Source organism: Lissotriton helveticus, chromosome 12, assembly GCF_964261635.1.
Source record: "Lissotriton helveticus chromosome 12, aLisHel1.1, whole genome shotgun sequence".
NCBI lineage: Eukaryota > Metazoa > Chordata > Amphibia > Caudata > Salamandridae > Lissotriton > Lissotriton helveticus.
In genome coordinates, this window is record NC_136073.1 from 836,927,256 (window position 1) to 836,949,596 (window position 22,341).

A 22,341-nucleotide genomic window follows, 5' to 3' on the forward strand; every position below is an offset into this window, starting at 1 on the left:
AAGTATTCCTTATCCCCAGTAAATGTTGTAGCATGGGGATTTAAAAAAAAAAATACTAAAGATCCCCTCAAGGTTCTTAGCTTCTGCACGGTCACCAGCTCGCTTGAGCAAAGGATTTCCTAGATGAGAGCATTTTACCGCATCTTACAGACCATACATTTCCTGCCGCTTTACAGTTGGGTCTGTTTCAAAGTCATGAATATTGTGCATAAAGCAATCTACCAGATTTTCTCTAATATCTTTGCTTTGAAATTGAAGGGCACACTACAGGATTGTGTTAATGGTCTGCACATTAAACTCTTCTCTGCCTCCAAATCTAGAACCATAACAATAGTCCTAGGGCTTTTTCTGTTCCAGCTGCTAGATGTTGAAATTCTTCTCAGTCTTTCTGTCAACAGAATTATGTCCACTTAGATTAAACAAGCATTTACAATGCAATCGGTGTCGCCTTTGGGACCTTATGTGTATTTAGCTATGCAGCACATTAGCCTGGGTGCTGAAACATCTACTGTTCTTTAACATGGAGGGAAAGTAAATACCACACTGCGTGACATGCCAGGTATGGGAACACATGGAGAGAAATACTGCCCTTCAGCAGAAAATGGTATGGTCCAAAGCTCTGTTTTTAATATAAAAACAAGGCCTTCGGCGGTCATATCACTGAAATACAGGATTTGAAAAAAATATTATTGTCTACAGGTGCTAGTGGAAGACAATTTCTATGGACTAGAATCTAGAAAATGCTAAAGTGATTGTGGTATTTTACCAACCTCTGCTGTTCGTATTCTATCAAGAAAGTTAAATAGAGGCAGCTGCCAGAAAATGTAAAACAAAGAAAGTCCCTCAGCAGAAAGCAGTTCTGGTATTTTACTGACCTCTGCTGGTCGTTTTCTGTCAATACAGTTAAATAGAGGCAGTTCAACAGAAAAAAAGTACATACACATATAAGTATATAATAAGTATATACTAAAGTATATACAATAGGTCTCGAATGCTCGACCTAAAAATCAATCAAAACGTAGTTATTCCACCAATAATCTCTGGCCACTTTCCTGTTACAGGTGTTTTCTTAGGTCTGGGGATTTTTTCTTATATGTATTTGTCTGCACTATATTTTGGTGTGATCATGACCGCACCACGAAGTTTTTAAATTTTGTAAATAATATTAAAATAGCATAATTGTACTGAGTCTACTTAACCCCATTGATGCTGCTGTCGGCCGCTGAACGTTCGGAGCACTACCTGGCTGGTGCTGCGAACGTTCAATGGCCGACGCAGCCCCACCCACTCTTCGGAACGCCCGCACTGCGCCGAAATAACAGCCGCAGTAAATGGGTTAATATGAAATTATGTGTAACCACCATTTACTTCTAAAAATTCAAATAGTTGAATTAAGAAGTATCACAGGCACATTGGATGTACAAAGTTCGGTAGAGGACAGCTGACTTGCTGAAGGATCTTGGAATGAAGACGGTGGGGGTAATGATAAAAACATGGCTTACACTTATCTGAGGAGTATAAAGAGAGGGAATGAGCAGTAAACTGTTAGCTGGAGTGAAGCATTGTGAGTTCCCATAGGTGCGTGTTATTACCATGATATATTGCCATCTGTTATTGCAACAAATAAGTCCCTTTGCACCAGAATGTGAAGGCCTCTTTTTAAAACTGGCCACTTGGATAGGAGTGACAGGGTGTCGGCTGGGAGTGTGAAAACCCCTGCATGGGTCAGAGAGGGCCTGACTGAGGGCAGTGTATCTTGCGAGGTGATCGAAAATTATTTTCTTGTCGTTTCTGGGGACCATTTATCATTTTACAAAGTTTATCATTGTGAATGCAGTGTTCTGTGCTGGGGCAGTACCTGTGGGTGGGATGTGAGGATAGGGATCAAATAGGGTTGGTAAATTATAGGAGGAGCATAATTACCTCCTACTCCAAACGAGCTCAGGTCATTTGTTGCATGATTCTCTGCGGTCATTATCAAGTGTTATTATCAGTGCTTAATTTGAGCCGGTACTTAATTGTCAACACTGGCGCTTGTGACAGTCTGCCACAAGGGGGTGATGTTTGGCTAATTTAGAGATGACCACAACAACAGTTTATTATTACTTCAATACACATTAAAAATGATTTATACATGCTGCCCGTAGCTTGGGGGTGGAGGGGGGTCTGGAATAGTCTCAATTGTCACACTTGCAGAAGTGTGATGGTTAGTAGTTGTGTTGTTATTATCATTGGCAGCGCCGGCAGTGGCAATGCGTGGTGCAAGCTGCCGTGGCCTCCTGACGATAGCCCTGGCACTTATTGTTTTGCAAACGAAGCACTGGATATTGTTAATGCCGGGGTCAATGGTATACCTGGAGGCAGCTGTTTATACTAAGCCATTGTTTATTACAGATACACTCTCGGGATCTTGTCGCCACCAGTGTTAGGCTCCTCCTCACACTTCGGCTTCAGGAAATGATGTCCCGGCTGTGGACCTCCGCGGATTCTGTCTTGCAGGATCCTAGCATCTTATCTGTGTCTTACTTTGCCAGGTTGACTAAAGTATGTGACAAGAAAAAGCAAATTATGCCCATAATGAGCCACATTCTATTCTATTTGTTTAAAAGTTTTGCCACTGTAACACACACCAATTCTGTCTGGCCAAAGGTTTCCCCACCAGGGCCGTGTGTATGGGCTTATCCCTTTATCTCCTAGGCCTGCATGAAGCTACAGGAGACCGACACAATATTACACCTTGTTTGCAGTATAGGGGAACATTTAATGTCCTATGTGTAAGTGTGTGCTTGTAACTTTCATGAACTGACCAGGGCTGAAGGATGAAATTACCCATCAGTTTCTCCGGTCTACCCGGCTACCAAGGCCAAAACTGCTCCCCCACTTAAACATAACAAATGACGCTCTTCAGTCGTAAGACGTTTATTAACACAAGTTGGACAAAGTCCTTTCATTTCTACTTTTTGCAAGAGGATATTTTATCCCAAAGAAAGTGTAAGAAATGGTGTTATCTAAGATAACAAGTTTTCCTTGGACATTTTTCACTGACATATGTCATAGATTTAATATTCCTAACTCCAAAACTGCAAACCTTGAAGATATATATATATATATATATAGTGCATAGGTACATATATATCAAGCTAGCTTAAGGTATTGTACATCTTCCATTTTCTTTATTGTTATGGCTCGTGATAAGTTATACTTCATGTAACGTTCTAGGTTCCATGATCTGCATCCTCGAGAGAGAGTGTTCCTTCAAACATGTTTATGTTTGAAGGGCGCATCCCTCGAGGATGCAATGTCTGTTGAACTAATGTTAGGATAAAACTGTTACTTGTTTGGCATTCAACTGTTGTGCTTCTTGGTTGTCAGTGGCGCTCCCGTGTAATGCTGATTATCTTGGAATAAACTTCTAATTGGATTTGGAACTACGTTTGTGCTTCATCTACTTTAACAGCAGAAACCCCAACGTTACATTTGGCGACAGGATTTGGGATATTTTTTCCTTTTTCGGCATTTTCACTAATTCCTTGGCCCGTTATCTGATCCTGCACGATAACCCGGGAATATTTTGCTCCACTGTGCCTTAATCTATAAAAAGAAACGTGTGTTTCTCTCCTTCGTTTTGAAACTAATATTTTACGAGGTTTCCTTGGCGTTTTGAAGAATTTTATGCAGACTGTTGAAGAAAAGGGATCCGAATGGGGTTATGTGTCCAAATTGGTTGAGAGAATTAAGGAAAGACAATTCTTCTTGTATTTCTTGTCATGATCAAAATGTTTTGAAAGAAAATGTTATGAAGAAGCAAGCTCTACAAAAGAAATTTTTTGATGCTTCTTCTCATTTTATAGTGGAAGACTTTCAAGTGGGTGATTGGGTTTTGTTTAGGAACCCTAAAAAGTGTGTTAAGGGAATGTCAAAATTTTCTGCTCCTTGTCAAATTGTTACAATCTCTAAAGGTTCAGTTTTTCTGGAGGAAAAGGGATGGTGGAGTAAAAGAGCTCTTGTTAAAGTTTCTAATGATCAAGCCAAAAGAATTTGTCTTTATAAAACTAACTCCAATGATGATGAATGCTCATATTTTCCTTTAGGTACCCCTCTGATGTTTTTCATAGCAATGTTTGTTCTTCTGTTTCTCCTTCCACTTCTTCTGCAGGTATAGATTTGCAAACCTCGTCAATTTCCTCAGAAACATCTTCTACGCCTAGTGCAATGTATGAATCTGTTAGACCAAATCGTAATTGTTCCTTTCCTTCTAGGTTCAAGGATTTTTATTTGTCTTAATTCTTTTGTATTTATATTATTCTCCATTATAAAAAGGGAGATGATGTAAGGTATTGTACATCTTCCATTTTCTTTATTGTTATGGCTCGTGATAAGTTATACTTCATGTAACGTTCTAGGTTCCATGATCTGCATCCTCGAGAGAGAGTGTTCCTTCAAACATGTTTATGTTTGAAGGGCGCATCCCTCGAGGATGCAATGTCTGTTGAACTAATGTTAGGATAAAACTGTTACTTGTTTGGCATTCAACTGTTGTGCTTCTTGGTTGTCAGTGGCGCTCCCGTGTAATGCTGATTATCTTGGAATAAACTTCTAATTGGATTTGGAACTACGTTTGTGCTTCATCTACTTTAACAGCAGAAATCCCAACGTTACAGCTAGGCAGAGCAAATTTAGGTTTACCAGTTAACATTTTGAAATTTTGCATGTCTATTATTTATTAAAGGGGCTTATAAAGCGCATGGTGACGCCACCAGGCGTGTCCCCGCGCTGTGGAGAAGAATCAGGGAGACTGAGGAAGGAACCTACAGGGTGAATAGATGGGTTTTTAGAAGTTTTCTAAAGGTAAGTTCATTTGTTGCTAGCTTAATGTTGGTGGGGAGAGAGTTCCATTTGTTGGCTGCCAGCGAGCGAAACGAACGGCCTCCCATTCGTGCTTTTTTTATACGAGGGATCTTGAGCAAGCGCATTCCCATGGAGCGAAGGGGTCTGTTAGGCTCATAGGGAACGGCGAGGTCAGCCAAGTAGGAGGGTGCTTTATCAGAGATTATTCTAAAGCACCAGAGAAGAGCTTTAAATAAGATTCTTTTCCTAATTGGCAGCCAATGCAGGGTAGCTAAGGTAGGTTTGGAGGGCACTCTTCTAGGAAGTCTCAGCCCCAGACGTGCTGCTGAGTTTTGTAGCACCTGCAGCCTCCTGATGTTATTTTCCGAGGTACCTAGAAGGAGCACGTTGCCATTGTGATGTATTCCTATAGGTTCTGTATCGATCCCCCTATTCCTGACCCTGTTCTGGTTAACAAGTTAACTAGCAGCCATCCCATGATGCAGAAACCGTTATCTGATCAAGCCATACCACGGCGCAGGAACGTGTTATCTGATTAGGTCATAACGCTTGCCATATAATTAGACAAGCAATATTCCTCCAGCCCCTGATAAGGCATACGGAGTTCTCAAAACAAATCAAACCTATGACAACCTGGGAAAAACCCTGCGGCCATTGTTTTGATTTCACCGAGAACTTCAGCAAAAGAATGTGCTAACGACCAGCTCGTATGACATCCTTATTGACGTATCTATGTCCATCCTTACGTCAATCTCGGCACCTTACAGGTATAAATATTACCGGTATTGCCTTAAGCAAACACACGCGGTGGTGACGAGATCGGAGCAGCCAGACTTGCCGAAGCCCAGAGCAGAGCAGACCCCGCTGGCGCAGCCCCGCCTTCCTGACGCGCTGAGAACGAGACGCTGCTTTCTCCTGCCGAGAAATCCAGCTCCGGCGCTTCCGGGTAGCCCTCGCAGGCAGCCTGGAATATCGAGACCAGAGACAAGAGATACCATCCCTCAACCATCCTAGATTCCAGTTACAGAACTGAATAACCCCTTGCAGAGAATTCTTGAGTCAGTCACTTGGCAAAAACAAACTTAACTTAAACTGCTACTTTCCATCCCCGCCCACGTATTAGGCTTAGGTCAGGTACACTGGGGTAGGCGTAGTTAGAAACACCAGTTGAGTACGATTAGTCAAATGTATATGTGTATGTATCTATTTTATCCATTTCAAACCTTCATATGGCTTAGAAACCATATAAATGTTTTTACAGTATTATTTTATACTTCTGCTTTTATTGTATGCACTTTACTTAACCATAAGTATTGCGATAATATCAATCCATTTCTCTTGTGTGAGAAAAGAGACTGATCAATAAATACCATCTTTTATTGAACACGCCCGTCTCTTCCTTTTCTCTACACTCTGGTGAAACTAAGAATGCACGTACTGACTGAGTAAAATAAGTTGTCTTTTGTTTTCACACGACTCTAGAGATACACTCTTGATTAGGGGAGAGCAAAGTTGTCATGTTCTATGGTTGTCAGAAACTAAATCCCTTCTTGTCTATCCAGGGAGGTTCAACTCCTCCTTGCCTATTCGAGAAAGTTTCTAGTGAACTCTGAGCTAGCTGGCAAACCCAAAACTTTAAGTCTAATATCGACAGTAGAAGACCTAGTTAACGTCTGGTCTAGGCCTATACTATTGAAGGTATTATTCCAATGCGCAGAGCCTATTGGGATAATAGGAACTACACTACATGGCGCCCAAACGTTTGGAAAGGCGATAAAACTAACGCAAGATATTAGAGTAACTCAGTCGTGCTTTTTCACTCAGACCCCTTTTTTCCCATAATACTCCAAAGACGTCTGGAGTGGGTGAAAGGTCATATCCGCCAAACCTCGCAGGAGGAAACTCCTATGTATGGTTCTTGGTATAGTCAACGTTGAAGGATACACTGTTCCAAAATATTGTGCATCTAATCTTTGTTTCCATAAGAAACCTGATCTGCAAACAAACGGAATAACCTTCTGGACAGTACAATGTCAGACAGTGAAGGAGAAAGAGAGGCAGCTAGAATAGCAGCTGAACTCGTAGCAGCTGATAATGCTATGCAAGAAGCAGACCCGGATATAATACTCATCCCGGTCAACATAAGAAAATCTATAACTTTAAAACTTATAGAAAATGGACTGACACCTAGAGGTGGCACAGTCATATTGGTAATAGAGGCACACGAGTATCGGCAGACAGAGGTGTTCTATTCATGGATACACTTTCCAGCAGCAAACGCTGTAACAAAGGTCTTCCACTATTACAAAACAGAGAAACCTCCTGAAGAGTACACTCCTTTCGAGGAGGTGGAAGTACCACTTAAATTTCAAGAGCACCTGCTCTTGTTTAATGGCGCCCTAAAACACAATGATCACATCACCAGGCTCGGTCCGTTAGGTAGACCAGGAGCAACGTGGCCGGTCCTAGCCGGATACACACCACATCCAGACATCGAAAGAATGTCTGCAGTAGATCTGTTAGTACAACTAAAACAATTAATAAAAGTACATAGACAATTAGTCCAATATGTAATGCGGACTTCAACAATCCAACCAGCAATTAAAATTCCACAGCTGACCCCTCATCAGGGGAACACAAATAAAATTACACCACAGAACATACAATCCTGCCTAGGTAAAGTACCAGCTAAACGGGAACAAACACCATTCTGGTTAGCACAAAAAATCACCCAAATAGAGGCGGTGTTTCCAGACACCACCCCGTTAGAAAAACACAGGATTCTGACTATCTGTCTTCCAATGGGAATCGCACCACACATGGAGGACTGTGACACTTGGGGTACAGTCTTTGCTTCCATTTACACAAAAACGCATGGCGTTCCATCCATCTCGGTAATACCAGATGTGCTAAAACAAATTCAAGATGAATACGGTCCAGAACCCGCTTTAACTCTTGGTATGAAATTACTGAAAGACTTCAAGCAGGTCTCGGCAATACTATTAGCCAACATAAAGGGAGAAGCAGCAAACGTGGCGATCCGCCAGAGGTTAAAAGAAACAGATATAGCAGACCAACCAGCTGAAATTGCCAGAATTATAGAAAAATCCTATGAGGAACTAGGTAGAGATAGTTTAGGTGGAATACCAGTAAAACCACAACTGATTGAAAGTCCTGAAAAAGTATTTTTTAATAATAATTTAACATCACAAAAAAAGAGCTGGGATGGAAACAAACAATCCAATCCTAAAGAAAAGAAATTCCAGTCCAGAGGAAGGTCTCCTCGGCGGAGAGAAAGATCTCCGAACCAAAGACACAGGTCTCCCCAAAGTGATCCCTCTGGGAAAAGATATAACCTTAGAAATAGGGATAATATAAAGAAGCCTGATAGATATCAAGAAATTGATACCCGCCCCTCTCAATCTTTTCAGACTTCCTCGCAGAAATCGGAAAGAAGAGGACGATCAGAACAAAGAGAAGAGCACGTCAAGTCCAAAGACAAGGAACCTGCTCATCTAAAAAAGAAATTACAATTTCCAAAAAAGAAGGTAGCCAGTATTAAAGTAGTTAACAATGCCGAGAATTCTGAGGACACAACTGAAAAACGGAGAATGGGCTCAGACAATGCTAGACAGCGCAGCAGAAGTGAGCATAGCTCGCAAAGTCCTTATGAATCATCTGGAGACAGTGGACACGAATGAATATCTTCAAGTGGAAACTGCAGACACCAGAGTTAGCAAACCTCACAAAATATATGAAATAACTTTACGTATAGAAGGGGATAAGACTAGAAAAATAAGGGGACTATTTTGGGATAATCTCTCCAAGGGCTATGACATCCTTCTAGCTGAAAAAGACTGGCCACCAGAGTTTGTCAGGGACTACCCTCATGGCGAAGAAATAATTATGCCTGCCTTCTCAAATCATATCCCAATTCATAAAAAATACACACTTGCTAGAAAGTGGGCAGTAGCTCAAGCTCCTGCTTTATATAAAAATCATGTAGGATGGGATGAGGACTCTCCTCCTCACAAAATCCAGTTAAAATCACAACCTACTGCTCAAAGACAGTACCCAATTAAGCAAGAAGCTAAAAAACAGGTAAAAGAAATCCTAGATCAACTAGAATACCAGGGGGTGATTGAAACTTGCACCTCACAAATGAACAACCCTTTGTTTCCGGTCTCCAAACCAGACAATTCATATCGTCTAGTTTTGGATTACAGACACCTTAACTCATGTTGCAAAACTTTTGCAGTGCAAAACTCGCATAGTGCTGCACTAATGAATAACATAGTGCGCAAAAAATACAAAACAACATTAGACATCTCTAATAGATTCTTTTGTCAAAATATAGCACCAGAGAGCAGATATTTGTCCGCGTTCTCAATAAATGGCACTCAAAAACAATTCTGTCGGTTAGCCCAGGGGTACAAGAACAGCCCAGGAGTATTCTCAGCGAGAGTAACAGAATTACTACAAACATATGATGACGAAGCATTATCTTATGTCGACGACATATACTTAACAGATGATGACTTGGATACTCACTTGAAGAGAGTGAACACCATAATACTTGGGTTCGCAGCAGAGGGTTACAAATTCAACTTTAAAAAATCTAGAATTGCCCATCTAACAGTCCTGTTCTTAGGATATGAATTATCAAGTGAAGGCAAAAGCCTGGCTGACAATTTCCTAGAGAAATGTGCCGTACTCCAAGCACCTAGAACACTAAAAAACCTACAGTCAATTCTAGGCTTCCTAAATTTCGGAAGAACATACATTGCAAATTACGCAGAAAGGGTCAAACCCCTTTATGATCTAATAAAACCAGATTTTAAAAGAACCAATTGGACTCAAATACACACAGAAATTCTGAGATCCTTACAAACAGACATGTTAATTAAAACAGAATTAGAAACACGTGATAACGCACGCAATCTTGTGATTCGAGTCATCCCAGGAAGATGCAGATTCACATACCTGACCTCTAATGAGGGAGAAAAGGTACCAATTGCATTCAAATCACACTTGTACACAGAAGCTGAAAAGAAGTTCAGCATTAAAGAAAACATTGTTCATGCAGTTCAAATCGCAATAGCTAGAGAAAAAGATAAAGCTGACGGTAGACGTATCACAGTCAGAACAGCAGAATCAGCCTTTGAGGCATTAACAACCCCGTGTAATTTACCAACAACAGCATTGAATCCAAAGTGGATACAATGGGTGAATTCAATTACAACGGACAAAGTATACTACTATTTTGATCCAGAATTAAAGGAATTAAAAAACCTAGAATATGAGAGAGAATACCCTCTGCCAATCGACATTCTGCCCTTACGACAATACGCTTGTGTAATCTATACAGACGGACATGCTCAACCCTCCGTTTGGGGAGAACAAGCATACAACCCCACATGTGAGATTACAAAAGAAGTGTGGCGCGGGGGTAAACTAAGACCTCTATTAACAAAAACACACTCAGTAGAAACTAATTCAGAACAACAGACTGAAATAATAGCATTGAAAATGGCGCTAGATAATGCAGATCGCGAATTCCCGACACTTATAGTGTCCGATTCATATTACTGCGTCAAATCATATAACAACGATTTGCAGAAATGGATTCAAAACGGTTACAAAGATGACACAGGTGCAACAATAAAGCAAAAACTGCTTTGGGAACAAATAGTTCTGTTACAAAAAGAACTACCAAAGACTCACGTGACACACTCACTGAGTCATCAACGTGATGGCGTTCACGTTGCAGGGAATTCATTGGCTGAGACAGCCACAGCGGTGGCAACTAAATCGGCTGCCGTAGCTAGAAAAAAGCGTACAATGAAATACATTGACGGTGAAACAGTGCTGGCGGTGAAAACGTCATCAAAAGGCGACTGCTCAGCGCTACCGATCAACTATCCACTCAATTATACATACATAATCGATGCAAACTCCGTCCCTTTTGCTCGAATCCCTGGAGTGGGGGATAGAGTAATTCCAAACATGGACAGGAGAACTTTGTTAATTGTAGACGCACATATAGGCGAGGGTTTTAGTCATCTCAGACTGAAAGATTCTCTGGAAGAACTACAATCAGTGTACTGGTGGCCAGGCATGAGCCTGCAGCATCACATTTTTGTAAAAAAATGCCCGGACTGCAACAGAGATCGCAGCGGCGAGAGAAACGGTGTAATACCATGGCGTTTCACTCAAGAAGGGCTAAGCAATAATCAATAAGACCAGTATGAATAAGGCGTCCTATTAACAAACAAAGACTAGTTTCCACTTATAAGGTTGACCCCAGCACTCGGCTGACGTCGGGACTGTTATACAAAGATTTGCGAGTCTAAATGGCATATACGCTAGGAGCATGCTACGTTTGACCAATGTTTTCACTTTAGCCCTCAAGCCTGTGGGGAAACATGGCCAAATGAGCATAGCACAGCGGGATTCTTCTCACTTCCTTCCTGAGGGATACGGGATGGTGTAAAGAAAAAACCAAGGCATAAAGCTATCTATAACGGAAAGGATATTAGGTTCGGGAGCTGGGTGGGTCAAACATCTAATAAGTGTCCAACGTAGTCTAAATAACCTGCCAAGAAATTCTCTGAAGGGATTCAGTCCGTACGAATTATTGTTTGGAACTAGGATGTTGGTCTTAGATCTTGACAGTCAGACTTCAGTGGTGAAGGAAAAAAGCTTTGATATCAAAGATCGTTTGGCTATTTTGCAGGACTTAAACGAAACAAGAAAAGACCTGAGCAACATAAAGTTGAAAGAGCAGCCAACAACCACTGAAGAACCACCACCTGTCCCAGCAAGACCTGTCTGGATTCCAAAAGTCGGGGATCTAGTCAGAGAAAAGATCGCGGTAAAGAAGGAATTTGGGCCTTCTTACAGAAAAGCAGTTCCTGTCTTGTCTATCAACGGGACAAGATCAGTTGTACTACCGCCGCTTGCTGGTAAAAAGGAGAACCGAGTTGTATCCATCGACCTGGTAAAACCACAATCATGTGGCCGATAACAAATAGTAGGCCAAGTGGACTCCCGATAAGTAGTAGAACACCAAGGTTTGCTACCAATACAGAGGTCCTAACTAAGAGGCTAATCACATTCGAAACGCCTACAGAAGAACAACAAAGACTGTGCAACAATGCATTGGAACTCAGACCTCTAAAAACCCAAATAAAAACATTTAGTAGAGACACACCAACCTACAATGAAGTAACAAACGAATATGCAAGAAACAGTAATCCTGAAGCAATTGGAACAATTGACAGAACTGCATCCGGCTACTTCATAAACTTCGATGATTCCTCTGAAGACCTCAGTGAATCAAAAACACAGCCATCAACAAAAACCTTTAAAGATAAAGCTAAAGAACTTTTGAAACAACTGAAAGAAACATATCTGATTTCTCCATGGATTGAATTTTGGGTGGGCTTTGGTGCATTTATCCTCATACTTTGGCTCATCATGGTACTAAATTTGGGACGCTTCATTGAGGGAAAATATGCTAAAATGGACACAGCAAGTCAGAAAATCAACTTGATCCTCAAGCCACACACATCTTCACACGTCGAGAAAAGAGAACTTTCTTCAGTCAACTTCACAGCCAATCCTATACCGGGTGGGGTAGCATGGGACAATACTGACTACGAAATTTATGGTCCAGTTGAAATCCTGAAATATCCACACCAAATCAAGATCTCGTTGAGTGACTTTGTAAAACCAAGCTCATTTGCTGATGATTGGGACTTTGAAAATATAAATGATATGATGTCTGACTTAGTGATGTCTGCTAAATTTACCAAACATGATTATTTGCAGGGTTCGACTAATTATGATAGTATGTACTGTTACAACCACTATGGTAACCATTTTCTACATAAATCGGCACAACCTAGAAATGTTTTAAATTATAATCAATGGGAACATTGTGCAACCCCTCCAAAAGGAAGCTCAAGAACCTTTTATGACAAATATTCATACTTTTCAGGTTTCAACACAAGTAATGCTGAAACATTTTATTTCAAATTGTCAAATAAGACAGGGACAAAGACCATGCTAACGAACACAAAATTGATATATTCAGACTCATTTTTTGAACAAATGAATACTTTTGGTTTCGATTATTGGGACAAAAATGTTGAAGTAAAAAGTGTTTGGGGTACAAAAGAATGGCAAGTACAAGGTATAGAATCATTGTTTAGAGCCTGCATGATCCCAAAACAAATTATATTTTTGAATGACACTGTTCAACAAACTACCTGTCTTGGCCTAGCCAAAATCAAAGACTTAAATAAACCGTCTATTCCAAAGCCAACAATGAACAGCAATAGCTCTACAGATGAAGAGATAGACGTAAACTATGTATTAAACCAAAACAGAACACATCCTGATTGGAAACAGTGGTTGATCTGGCCCACAGTTACTAATAACTGTCAAGACAGATTCCTGAACAAAACACAGGGGTTCAAATTGACCAGGCCAGACCCTAGATATTCCCAAAGACAACACCCAGGGATAATAACCACCTACAGTGTGGGCAAATTATGCCTTCAATGGCTACAAACTTCCACACTGACAGAAATTAAGCAACACCTAGCTTTACTTACTGATGGTGCTGACTTGCGTGATTTCATTATAGGACCGTGCAAACAGCGTCAAAAACGTTTCATAGCAGCCTCTGTATATGCAGCTTACAACGAGGCCTGGAAGGTAACTCAAATTAAGACAGCAGAAAGTATACGGGAAATTGACCGTATTAATTTGGAAAAATCACTTTCTGTAGTGGACAATGGGTTAATGACTCTGTCCTACAGAATTTTTTCTTTGGACAGCATTGTGTCTTCAGCAATCGACATAATATCGCAAGACTTACTGTTGTTACAACACGGTCAGTCTCAATTGCGTTCTATTGTACAGCTTGGCTGGACGTTACAAAATCTGCGTTCAGGCTATGTGCCTTGGCGTTTAATCAACACAACGTCACTATTCAATATCTTTAACCTTACTGATAAACAAATCAGTATGGCACAGAAGGGTGCTGATTATACAATCCTGAGCATTGAGAAACTCGAGAGATTACCAGTGACAATGTCAGAACGACCTGTCAGTGAATGGATAATACATGGGATAATTAATATTCCAATATCAACCTTCAGGTTTCAATACTGCAAAAAATATATACAGGCTGGCATGTACGAAAAATTGGGAAAAGGGTACATTAAGTCAACATGGAACTTGCCCTATTCACATGCATGTGTCAGTAATAAAGGACAGAAAGTGTTTCTTAGTGGCAATAATTGTGCGATGTCACTAAGCGGTACACTTCTGTGTAATGGAATTAGTTTGCATGGAGCCTGTGAAGGGAACTCAAATAACCTTTCATGTCACCAGCTAGGTGCACCTGCAACAGAGATAGAACCATTCTTTAAAAGACTCTATAATGGGAGTTACATTCTAATTGTGGATCGCAGATGTTGTAGTCTTATGCCCGGGATTCCTTATCTCGTAACTACGACTGCGAAGGTCATGTGCTGTGGACACTCATTGTTCCCCAGCTCCTTTCCAGACAGGGAGGCAAGGGCATGGCCTAACTTGAAAATTACTTCTATTCGAATAGATACTTTAAGCAGAATGAAAACAGTGCTTCTTCAGGCGCCGACCAGACTCACGTCATCAAAAGAAACGTATGATCTCCTAGTCGCAAGGACGACTGCAGAGATTCACTCATTGCTATCAACTAATTCCCCCATACATTTCGCAGAAATCCTGAATGAAATCTTAAATATTTCTGATACCAGTGGAGTCTCAAAGGTATTTAAGACAGCATTTTCGATGGCATTAACACCATTCAAAGCCATACTGGGTATTTTTCCAGATTTCGTCCATTCGATTTTTGACGGACTTCCCCTCATTTTGGGACTAATTGCAGGAATCCTATTCTTGGTCCTAATATTTCGTTATGGCAAACCGTGTCACAGACAAAACACCTGCGACAAGGGAAGAAACAATCCGAGCCATTGGATACCGGGACCGGATATCAAAAATCCTGGGACTATCCCGGCTTAGAGACCTGAACATGACTTGGTTTCTTTCATTTCGACCAATGTGGCATCGATGTGTTTTACCTGTATTAAGGTGCTTGCTGTGCGGAGAAGAATGCGTGTTGGACACCTGTCTGACGCTACAATCGGATGCGCCAATGGATGCAGAAACATTGTTGAGTCCAATAACGGCTCATGCTTTGTGCTGCCCTCAACGGCTACCAATCCTGATGACGGCATTCGTGGAAACTTCACCACTACGATTGAGGGGTAGTGAAGTTCAAGATGAAAGCAGCATCGATCAGGTACGACCTTCTGTCAGCAATACTAATCAAAACGTCAATGGAGACAATCATGCGCACGAATGCATGGTTACACCTTTTTCCGAGTTAGTGGAACTCTCCCAGGAAGCTGTTGACAGCTTTTTCGACAGTCTAAATGATATGATGTTCTCACCAGAGCAGAAATAACGACTTTTGAGCAAGCTAGCACACGGCGTTCCCAACACCCTGAATTTGGCCTTCAACTTTAATAATAAAGTAGCAAGAACAATTTTCCCTCCAGTCACAGACAGCAATTTTTTCAGCAGCCCCAAAATATTTTTACGATTTTTCGGGACACTTATCTTCTGCTTAGAGTAAGAACTATTCTTAGAGAACTAAAATTTCTATTTTTAGAAACTTTATAGACATTAGCTGCCCGCTTGTATGTTCATAATTATTTTTATTCTGTGATGAAATGGTCTCGAACCTTTTTTCTGTCTTAAGAGCCATTTCATGTGTAAATTCTCATATACCAATTAGCAATAATGTATACATATGCGTGATTACTTTAGCATTATTCTACAGCTTGAGTGCATATAATACATGTGACTGGTTTTTCCGTATATTAGATAATTTCAAAATGCATTATATGTATTTTGGGGTGGTAAGGTATACACAATACTCTACAGTATGTTTTACTATGCCTAGATTCGTAAATATGGCCATAGTTAGCGTGGAGTGGGTGTGATGTATTCCTATAGGTTCTGTATCGATCCCCCTATTCCTGACCCTGTTCTGGTTAACAAGTTAACTAGCAGCCATCCCATGATGCAGAAACCGTTATCTGATCAAGCCATACCACGGCGCAGGAACGTGTTATCTGATTAGGTCATAACGCTTGCCATCTAATTAGACAAGCAATATTCCTCCAGCCCCTGATAAGGCATACGGAGTTCTCAAAACAAATCAAACCTATGACAACCTGGGAAAAACCCTACGGCCATTGTTTTGATTTCACCGAGAACTTCAGCAAAAGAATGTGCTAACGACCAGCTCGTATGACATCCTTATTGACGTATCTATGTCCATCCTTACGTCAATCTCGGCACCTTACAGGTATAAATATTACCGGTATTGCCTTAAGCAAACACACGCGGTGGTGACGAGATCGGAGCAGCCAGACTTGCCGAAGCCCAGAGCAGAGCAGACCCCGCTGGCGCAGCCCCGCCTTCCTGACACGCTGAGAACAAGACGCTGCTTTCTCCTGCCGAGAAATCCAGCTCCGGCGCTTCCGGGTAGCCCTCGCAGGCAGCCTGGAATATCGAGACCAGAGACGAGAGATACCATCCCTCAACCATCCTAGATTCCAGGTACAGAACTGAATAACCCCTTGCAGAGAATTCTTGAGTCAGTCACTTGGCAAAAACAAACTTAACTTAAACTGCTACTTTCCATCCCCGCCCACGTATTAGGCTTAGGTCAGGTACACTGGGGTAGGCGTAGTTAGAAACACCAGTTGAGTACGATTAGTCAAATGTATATGTGTATGTATCTATTTTATCCATTTTAAACCTTCATATGGCTTAGAAACCATATAAATGTTTTTACAGTATTATTTTATACTTCTGCTTTTATTGTATGCACTTTACTTAACCATAAGTATTGCGATAATATCAATCCATTTCTCTTGTATGAGAAAAGAGACTGATCAATAAATACCATCTTTTATTGAACACGCCCGTCTCTTCCTTTTCTCTACACTCTGGTGAAACTAAGAATGCACGTACTGACTGAGTAAAATAAGTTGTCTTTTGTTTTCACACGACTCTAGAGATACACTCTTGATTAGGGGAGAGCAAAGTTGTCATGTTCTATGGTTGTCAGAAACTAAATCCCTTCTTGTCTATCCAGGGAGGTTCAACTCCTCCTTGCCTATTCGAGAAAGTTTCTAGTGAACTCTGAGCTAGCTGGCAAACCCAAAACTTTAAGTCTAATATCGACAGTAGAAGACCTAGTTAACATCTGGTCTAGGCCTATACTATTGAAGGTATTATTCCAATGCGCAGAGCCTATTGGGATAATAGGAACTACACTACACCATAGTCCATGCGGGAGGTTACTAGGGCCTGAATTTAGTCTATATTCTGGTTTCACTATCAGGCTGCACACCATATCAGCCTAACATTCTAAAGAACACGAAAATATGAACACTCCAAACCCAGGTAAGGTAAACATAACAAAATGACATGCTGCAAGAAAGAAAAGGTAGGTTACTTCACAACAGACACCTTGATGAATGTATCCAATTTTAAGGTTCTTATCTTTTGCGAAGTCTGAAAAGCATCTGCAGTTTTAGATAAAAGTCATAATGTTTGTGGAGAAAATGGCTAACGACTTTGCACTTTTTAAAACAAGAGTTTCAAAAACAATATGTTCACCCATCAATTGGTACAGCCTGGGGATCTGGGTTCGAGTCTCGGTAACGACGCCAAAAACTCCTGTGATTCTGGGCAAATCACTTAATCTCCCCGTGCCTAAAAAAAAAAAAAAAAAAAATGAAATTGTGTCCTCATGTAACGTAACTGGAAAAATATGTAAAGCGCTCTGATACCTGATTCGGTTCGGGTCTAGTTCGCGCTATATAAAACTCTGCAAAAAAAAAAAAAAGAGCTTTCCCGCCATTTACTTGTTGCTGATAGCCAACTGCACGCGCACAATGCTACCTAATCTGGCAAAGAATAGCCTGCAGCAGACCTGGCAACTCACAGGGTGCCACTGTGTGTCACAAGATTTCGCCTCCCCAGCGAGGAGCAAAAATCTCACGGTGGCAGTAAAAATGAGGTGAGGGTAAACAGTGGCATTTCAGCTCGTTTTCGGAGGCTGTAAGCAGCTGATGTCCATACATCCCCGGGAAATCAGTGACAGCCTCCATGACCCTTTGTTTTTCGTTTGGGGGTGGGGGGGCTTAGCGAGGGAAGAGTGCCTTTTAGTTAGCCCTGGGCACCAGGCCTCCTCGCCTTCTCAAAGGCCCCGCCCCCTCCTCACACGGTGAGAATATTTTGTAAATGTGCAGGTATGAGCAGTTTCTGGTACCGTCTCTGGCAGGCATTTCAGTCTGATCATAAACGCAGCTGAGCAGTTGTAATGTGACTCTGGCGCCACCTCCAGGCCACATAGCTTAATGCAGCGCAGCATCGAAAAAGAGGTCTGAAGCTCACATTTGTATATTCCTTGGGCAAGGGGCGAAAAGACCCATCATTCTACAGTGGGATTGTGAAATTCACCGGAAATGGCACAAAAAAAAACCAAGAGACCCGCCCCTCATTTAGTCTGATGCGGTAATGATTGAAGTGCGCAGCAATCAGGTTGACCGGTCATCTATCGTCGTCATAGTTACCAGGGCCAAAAGAGTGGGGGTAAGCAATGTGCAAACACATGCAGATGCCCACGTGACAACGTTATTTCCACATTGGTGTAGCAGTCCACAATTTGCACAGGATTGTATGTCAGTCTGTAAGAAATGAAGCTTGCAAACTTCAAATATATTGGTTTGCCAGTGCCTGTTTTTAAGTTGTTTTCTTGTGCTCACAGTTTTCCCTATTCTCAAGGCAGGAGTACAGAAACAAAAATTGCAAAATAAAGTTGAGGGCTGGATGATGTACTCACACTTGATGAACTCTACTTTTCTGGACATTATTTAGATCTTGGCGGACAGGTTACTCCATCACAATGTTGACAGATATTCTGTCCGCCGAAATATAAATGCTTTAGGATATAATGGAATTTATATTTCAGCGAGCGTGATATCCGTCACCTTTTTGACAGAGTAACCCATCCGCCAATATCTACATCAGGCCCTGAGTGTTTAAGGCAAGCTTTCCGTGTATTGTCTGTGCGGAACTGATGTTCTCTCTATGAGAGGGAAGTTTGTGTGTGGGTGGGTGTGTGGTGTGTGGTGGATTAGTTTGCAGAGAAGCTGAGTAGTGAATCTGGCAGCTGAAATTACGATCTTACACACATGTACACAGTGGAGCAAAACATTTCTGTATTATTAAGATCTGCAAAACGCTCTTCAAACAATGAAATGTGTTTTTACTACTAAATATCGACCTCAAGAATATCCTGGTACAAGAACATCGAGTTTATAGGAATTTCCTGAAAATCTTTTATGCAATGAAATTTGGACAAGAAGCGGTAATACACCCAAAGATTAAACTAGTAATTTTGGGGGTGCAGTAGTGGAAATTGATACGTGATCTCTCCACTGCTAAATACTAATACCGACATTAAATGTCTAAGGGACGTTTTTATTTTATATTGATGATTTATGAGTGGAGGGCAACCCTGGTTCTCTATTTCCCTCTAGGCTCCTGTGTGGAATAGACAAGAACATCGAGGACAGAATATCAAAAGACAAGTGCATTTAGGAAAGTATAGATTTACTATTCCTAACTCCATATCTGCATGCCTTGAAGATATACATATATTGCGTAACATGCATACATGTCAAGCTAGGTACAGAAAATCTAAACTTACCAGATAATATTTCGATATTCTGTCCATCAATGTTCTGGTTTTGCTATCAGGGCGCACATCATAGAAAACTTGATGCACCACTTCGAATTTAATCCAATTTTACATTTCTTAACTTCTGCTAGGTCTGAAAAGAATGTGCCGTTTTAAATAAAAGTCCTAATATTTGTGGAGAAAATGGCTAACAACTTTGCACTTTTTGCAGCACAGTATTACAAAATAGTCAGAGACAATTTCGGATAAACAGTCTTTTATTCTTGTTCCTGACATGGAGTTTGGACTATCCACTTTCCTCAGTAGCACTTACGGTGTATAATGGAAGGCCCGTACTCTTTGTACTGTTCACAATGCACCCAACAAGACTGGAAGGCTTTCAGTGAAGCTAGAATGGAGCCTCCAACCCATGCTGAGTACTTCCTTTCTGGGAGGGATATGACGTTGGTCTCTACTAGTTGTGGCTGCCATTGTTGGAACTCTCGACTGAGCCGTTCATAGAATCCTTCGAAGAGAGTGGATCCTCCGCAAAGGAGAATGTTGTTGGAAATCGCCTTCTTGCTTTCTTCTGGGACTCTATTCAGACTATTTTGAGCCATCTTGTGAATACCCACGTGATTGACATCATCCGTTTCCGCAGGGCTAAAGAGGGCTTCAGGGCATTGAAATCTCTCCTTCCCAATGGTGATGACTTTCCCATCAGGAAGCTGAAAGTCGCGGAGATAGTCGTCTTCTGGTCGATTCATTTCTTTTCCATAGTCGAGGGCCACATAGCAGCATTCCTGCTTGATGTTCTCCATGAGGTCCTTCATGTTCCCTTCAAACATATGTTGAAACCTAGAAAGCATCTTCACCAGGGACTCAGTGAGTTCTGCCCCACTGGCACCCATCTTCTCTGTTGCGTTCGGAACATTGTGTCCCTGGAAAACAGGGGCAGCGTATGTCATCCCATGCCCGCACTCTACCACCAAGCCACTGATCTTCCCGTAAGAATATGCCGACAAGACCGACTGATAGGCCACACACACGCATGGACAGTTCATGGATTCAAACAAGACTTCTGCCATTTTCTCCCTGTTGTTTGTGGGATTCAGGGGTGGGTCGGTGAGTAAGATAGCATGCTCTTCCGGGGAGGCCTTGAGTTCGTGGTCCAAGATGTGCCGCCACAGAGTTTCCATTGCATCCCAGTCAGTGACAATGCCGTGCTTTATTGGTTCAACAGTTCTTAGGTCTGGTTCCTCCAAGGCAACTTGTCCAACAAAGTGGGGTTCCCGGATGTCGCCAGAATCCAGAGACTTCTCCAGAGGATAGCCAACCACAGTCTTCAAAATCGACAATGGCGTGGCCTGTCCAGCGAAGCCAGCTTTGCAACTTCCGCTGCCGGAGTCAATCACAATGGCTTCTGACTTCTTCACTGGCAAGAAGAGCTCATGGCTATGTTTTGAAGGGCCATCAGCGGGATTGCTGTCCTTCGATTTTAGTACTCTGCTCTCTGTCACGGGTCGTTTAACCATTACATTATTTTTCTCAGCACTGCATGGTTGCAGTTTGTTAGGAGAAGATGGTGGCGCTGGACTTGGAGAAGCCATCTTTCTTCTAATAGTTAGGCTGGAAGTAGAAACAAGATGTCTGCTGTTGACAAAGAAGATGGGGCAGTGGTGTCTTGGGTCATGTGCTGCCCCAGCTCAGTGGTGTCATAAAGACAGCAGTGACGTCAGAGCTGGGAATTTTCAGCTGGTGTCTATTGTGATGCGGTCCTCCAGGCAAGGAAGATCATAATGAAAGAGGGATATAAATGCGTGTGTGTGTGTTAGGTAGGGATTAGGAGTGTGTTAGGTAGAGATTAGGCCACATCATCACAAATAGATTACAATTAGATTACACATAGGTTTTCTCTAACACACAGAGAATCAGTTCTCTTACATGTACAAATGGTTACGATTGTTATATTTCGATCTACAGGTATTACAGAGTGTGTGTTGCAACCCCAAAACCAGATTGGGTCTATCTTCAACCTATGAAAGGAGGGTAGGAGATTAGAGGAATTAAGGGGATCGTATGTCCTGGCAAAACCGTAAGACCCTTGTAGGGCTAGAAAGAATTGGCTGAAACATGTTGACAAACATGCAGAGAGGAGGGGTGTGGAGCCACAAATACTCCCTGACACCACCATTCTACATTCATTTTTAATCCTGAACAGGAAGTCCAGGAATAAAAGTAAAAGCGGACATTCCTGAGCCAGTTTTAAATTCCTATTGCTCCACCACTATTCTTTACAGATCCCTATGTTTGCATTGTCTTCCCCCTCGCTTTTGCTCCACCCCAGGCGTTGGTCTGTGCAGGGGTGTTGTTAGCCAGCTCTATGATGAAGCATGCCACAATTTGTGGGGGAGGGCAGTTCTCAAAAACAAAGCGTGTGCCACTAATGATACTAGCTGTTTGTTTCTCCGTACTCTACTCTTCTTGTGTGCATTTGTATATTTATTGGGGAGGTTGGTGTAGGAGTGTAACCTCTTCTCCCTCAGTTGTGTGTGATTTATCCTGGGCTGACTGTCCCAGGCTTGGCCCTACTAAATGTATTTATATATCACAACAGCATGCTTACCCTGATTTTGTGGTGTATTCATGATAAAACAGGTCATGGCCCC

The 22,341-nt window shown here is 41.7% G+C and overlaps 1 protein-coding gene across 1 annotated transcript; it reads right to left on the reverse strand.

The window, feature by feature from the left end:
* Positions 1 to 19,992: 19,992 nt before the first annotated feature.
* On the reverse strand, positions 19,993 to 21,282 carry LOC144798177 (actin-like protein 9). Its single transcript, XM_078668924.1, has one exon. The coding sequence runs from the start codon at positions 21,280 to 21,282 to the stop codon at positions 19,993 to 19,995; it is 1,290 nt and encodes a 429-aa protein (XP_078525050.1).
* Between the last annotated feature and the right edge of the window lie 1,059 nt (positions 21,283 to 22,341).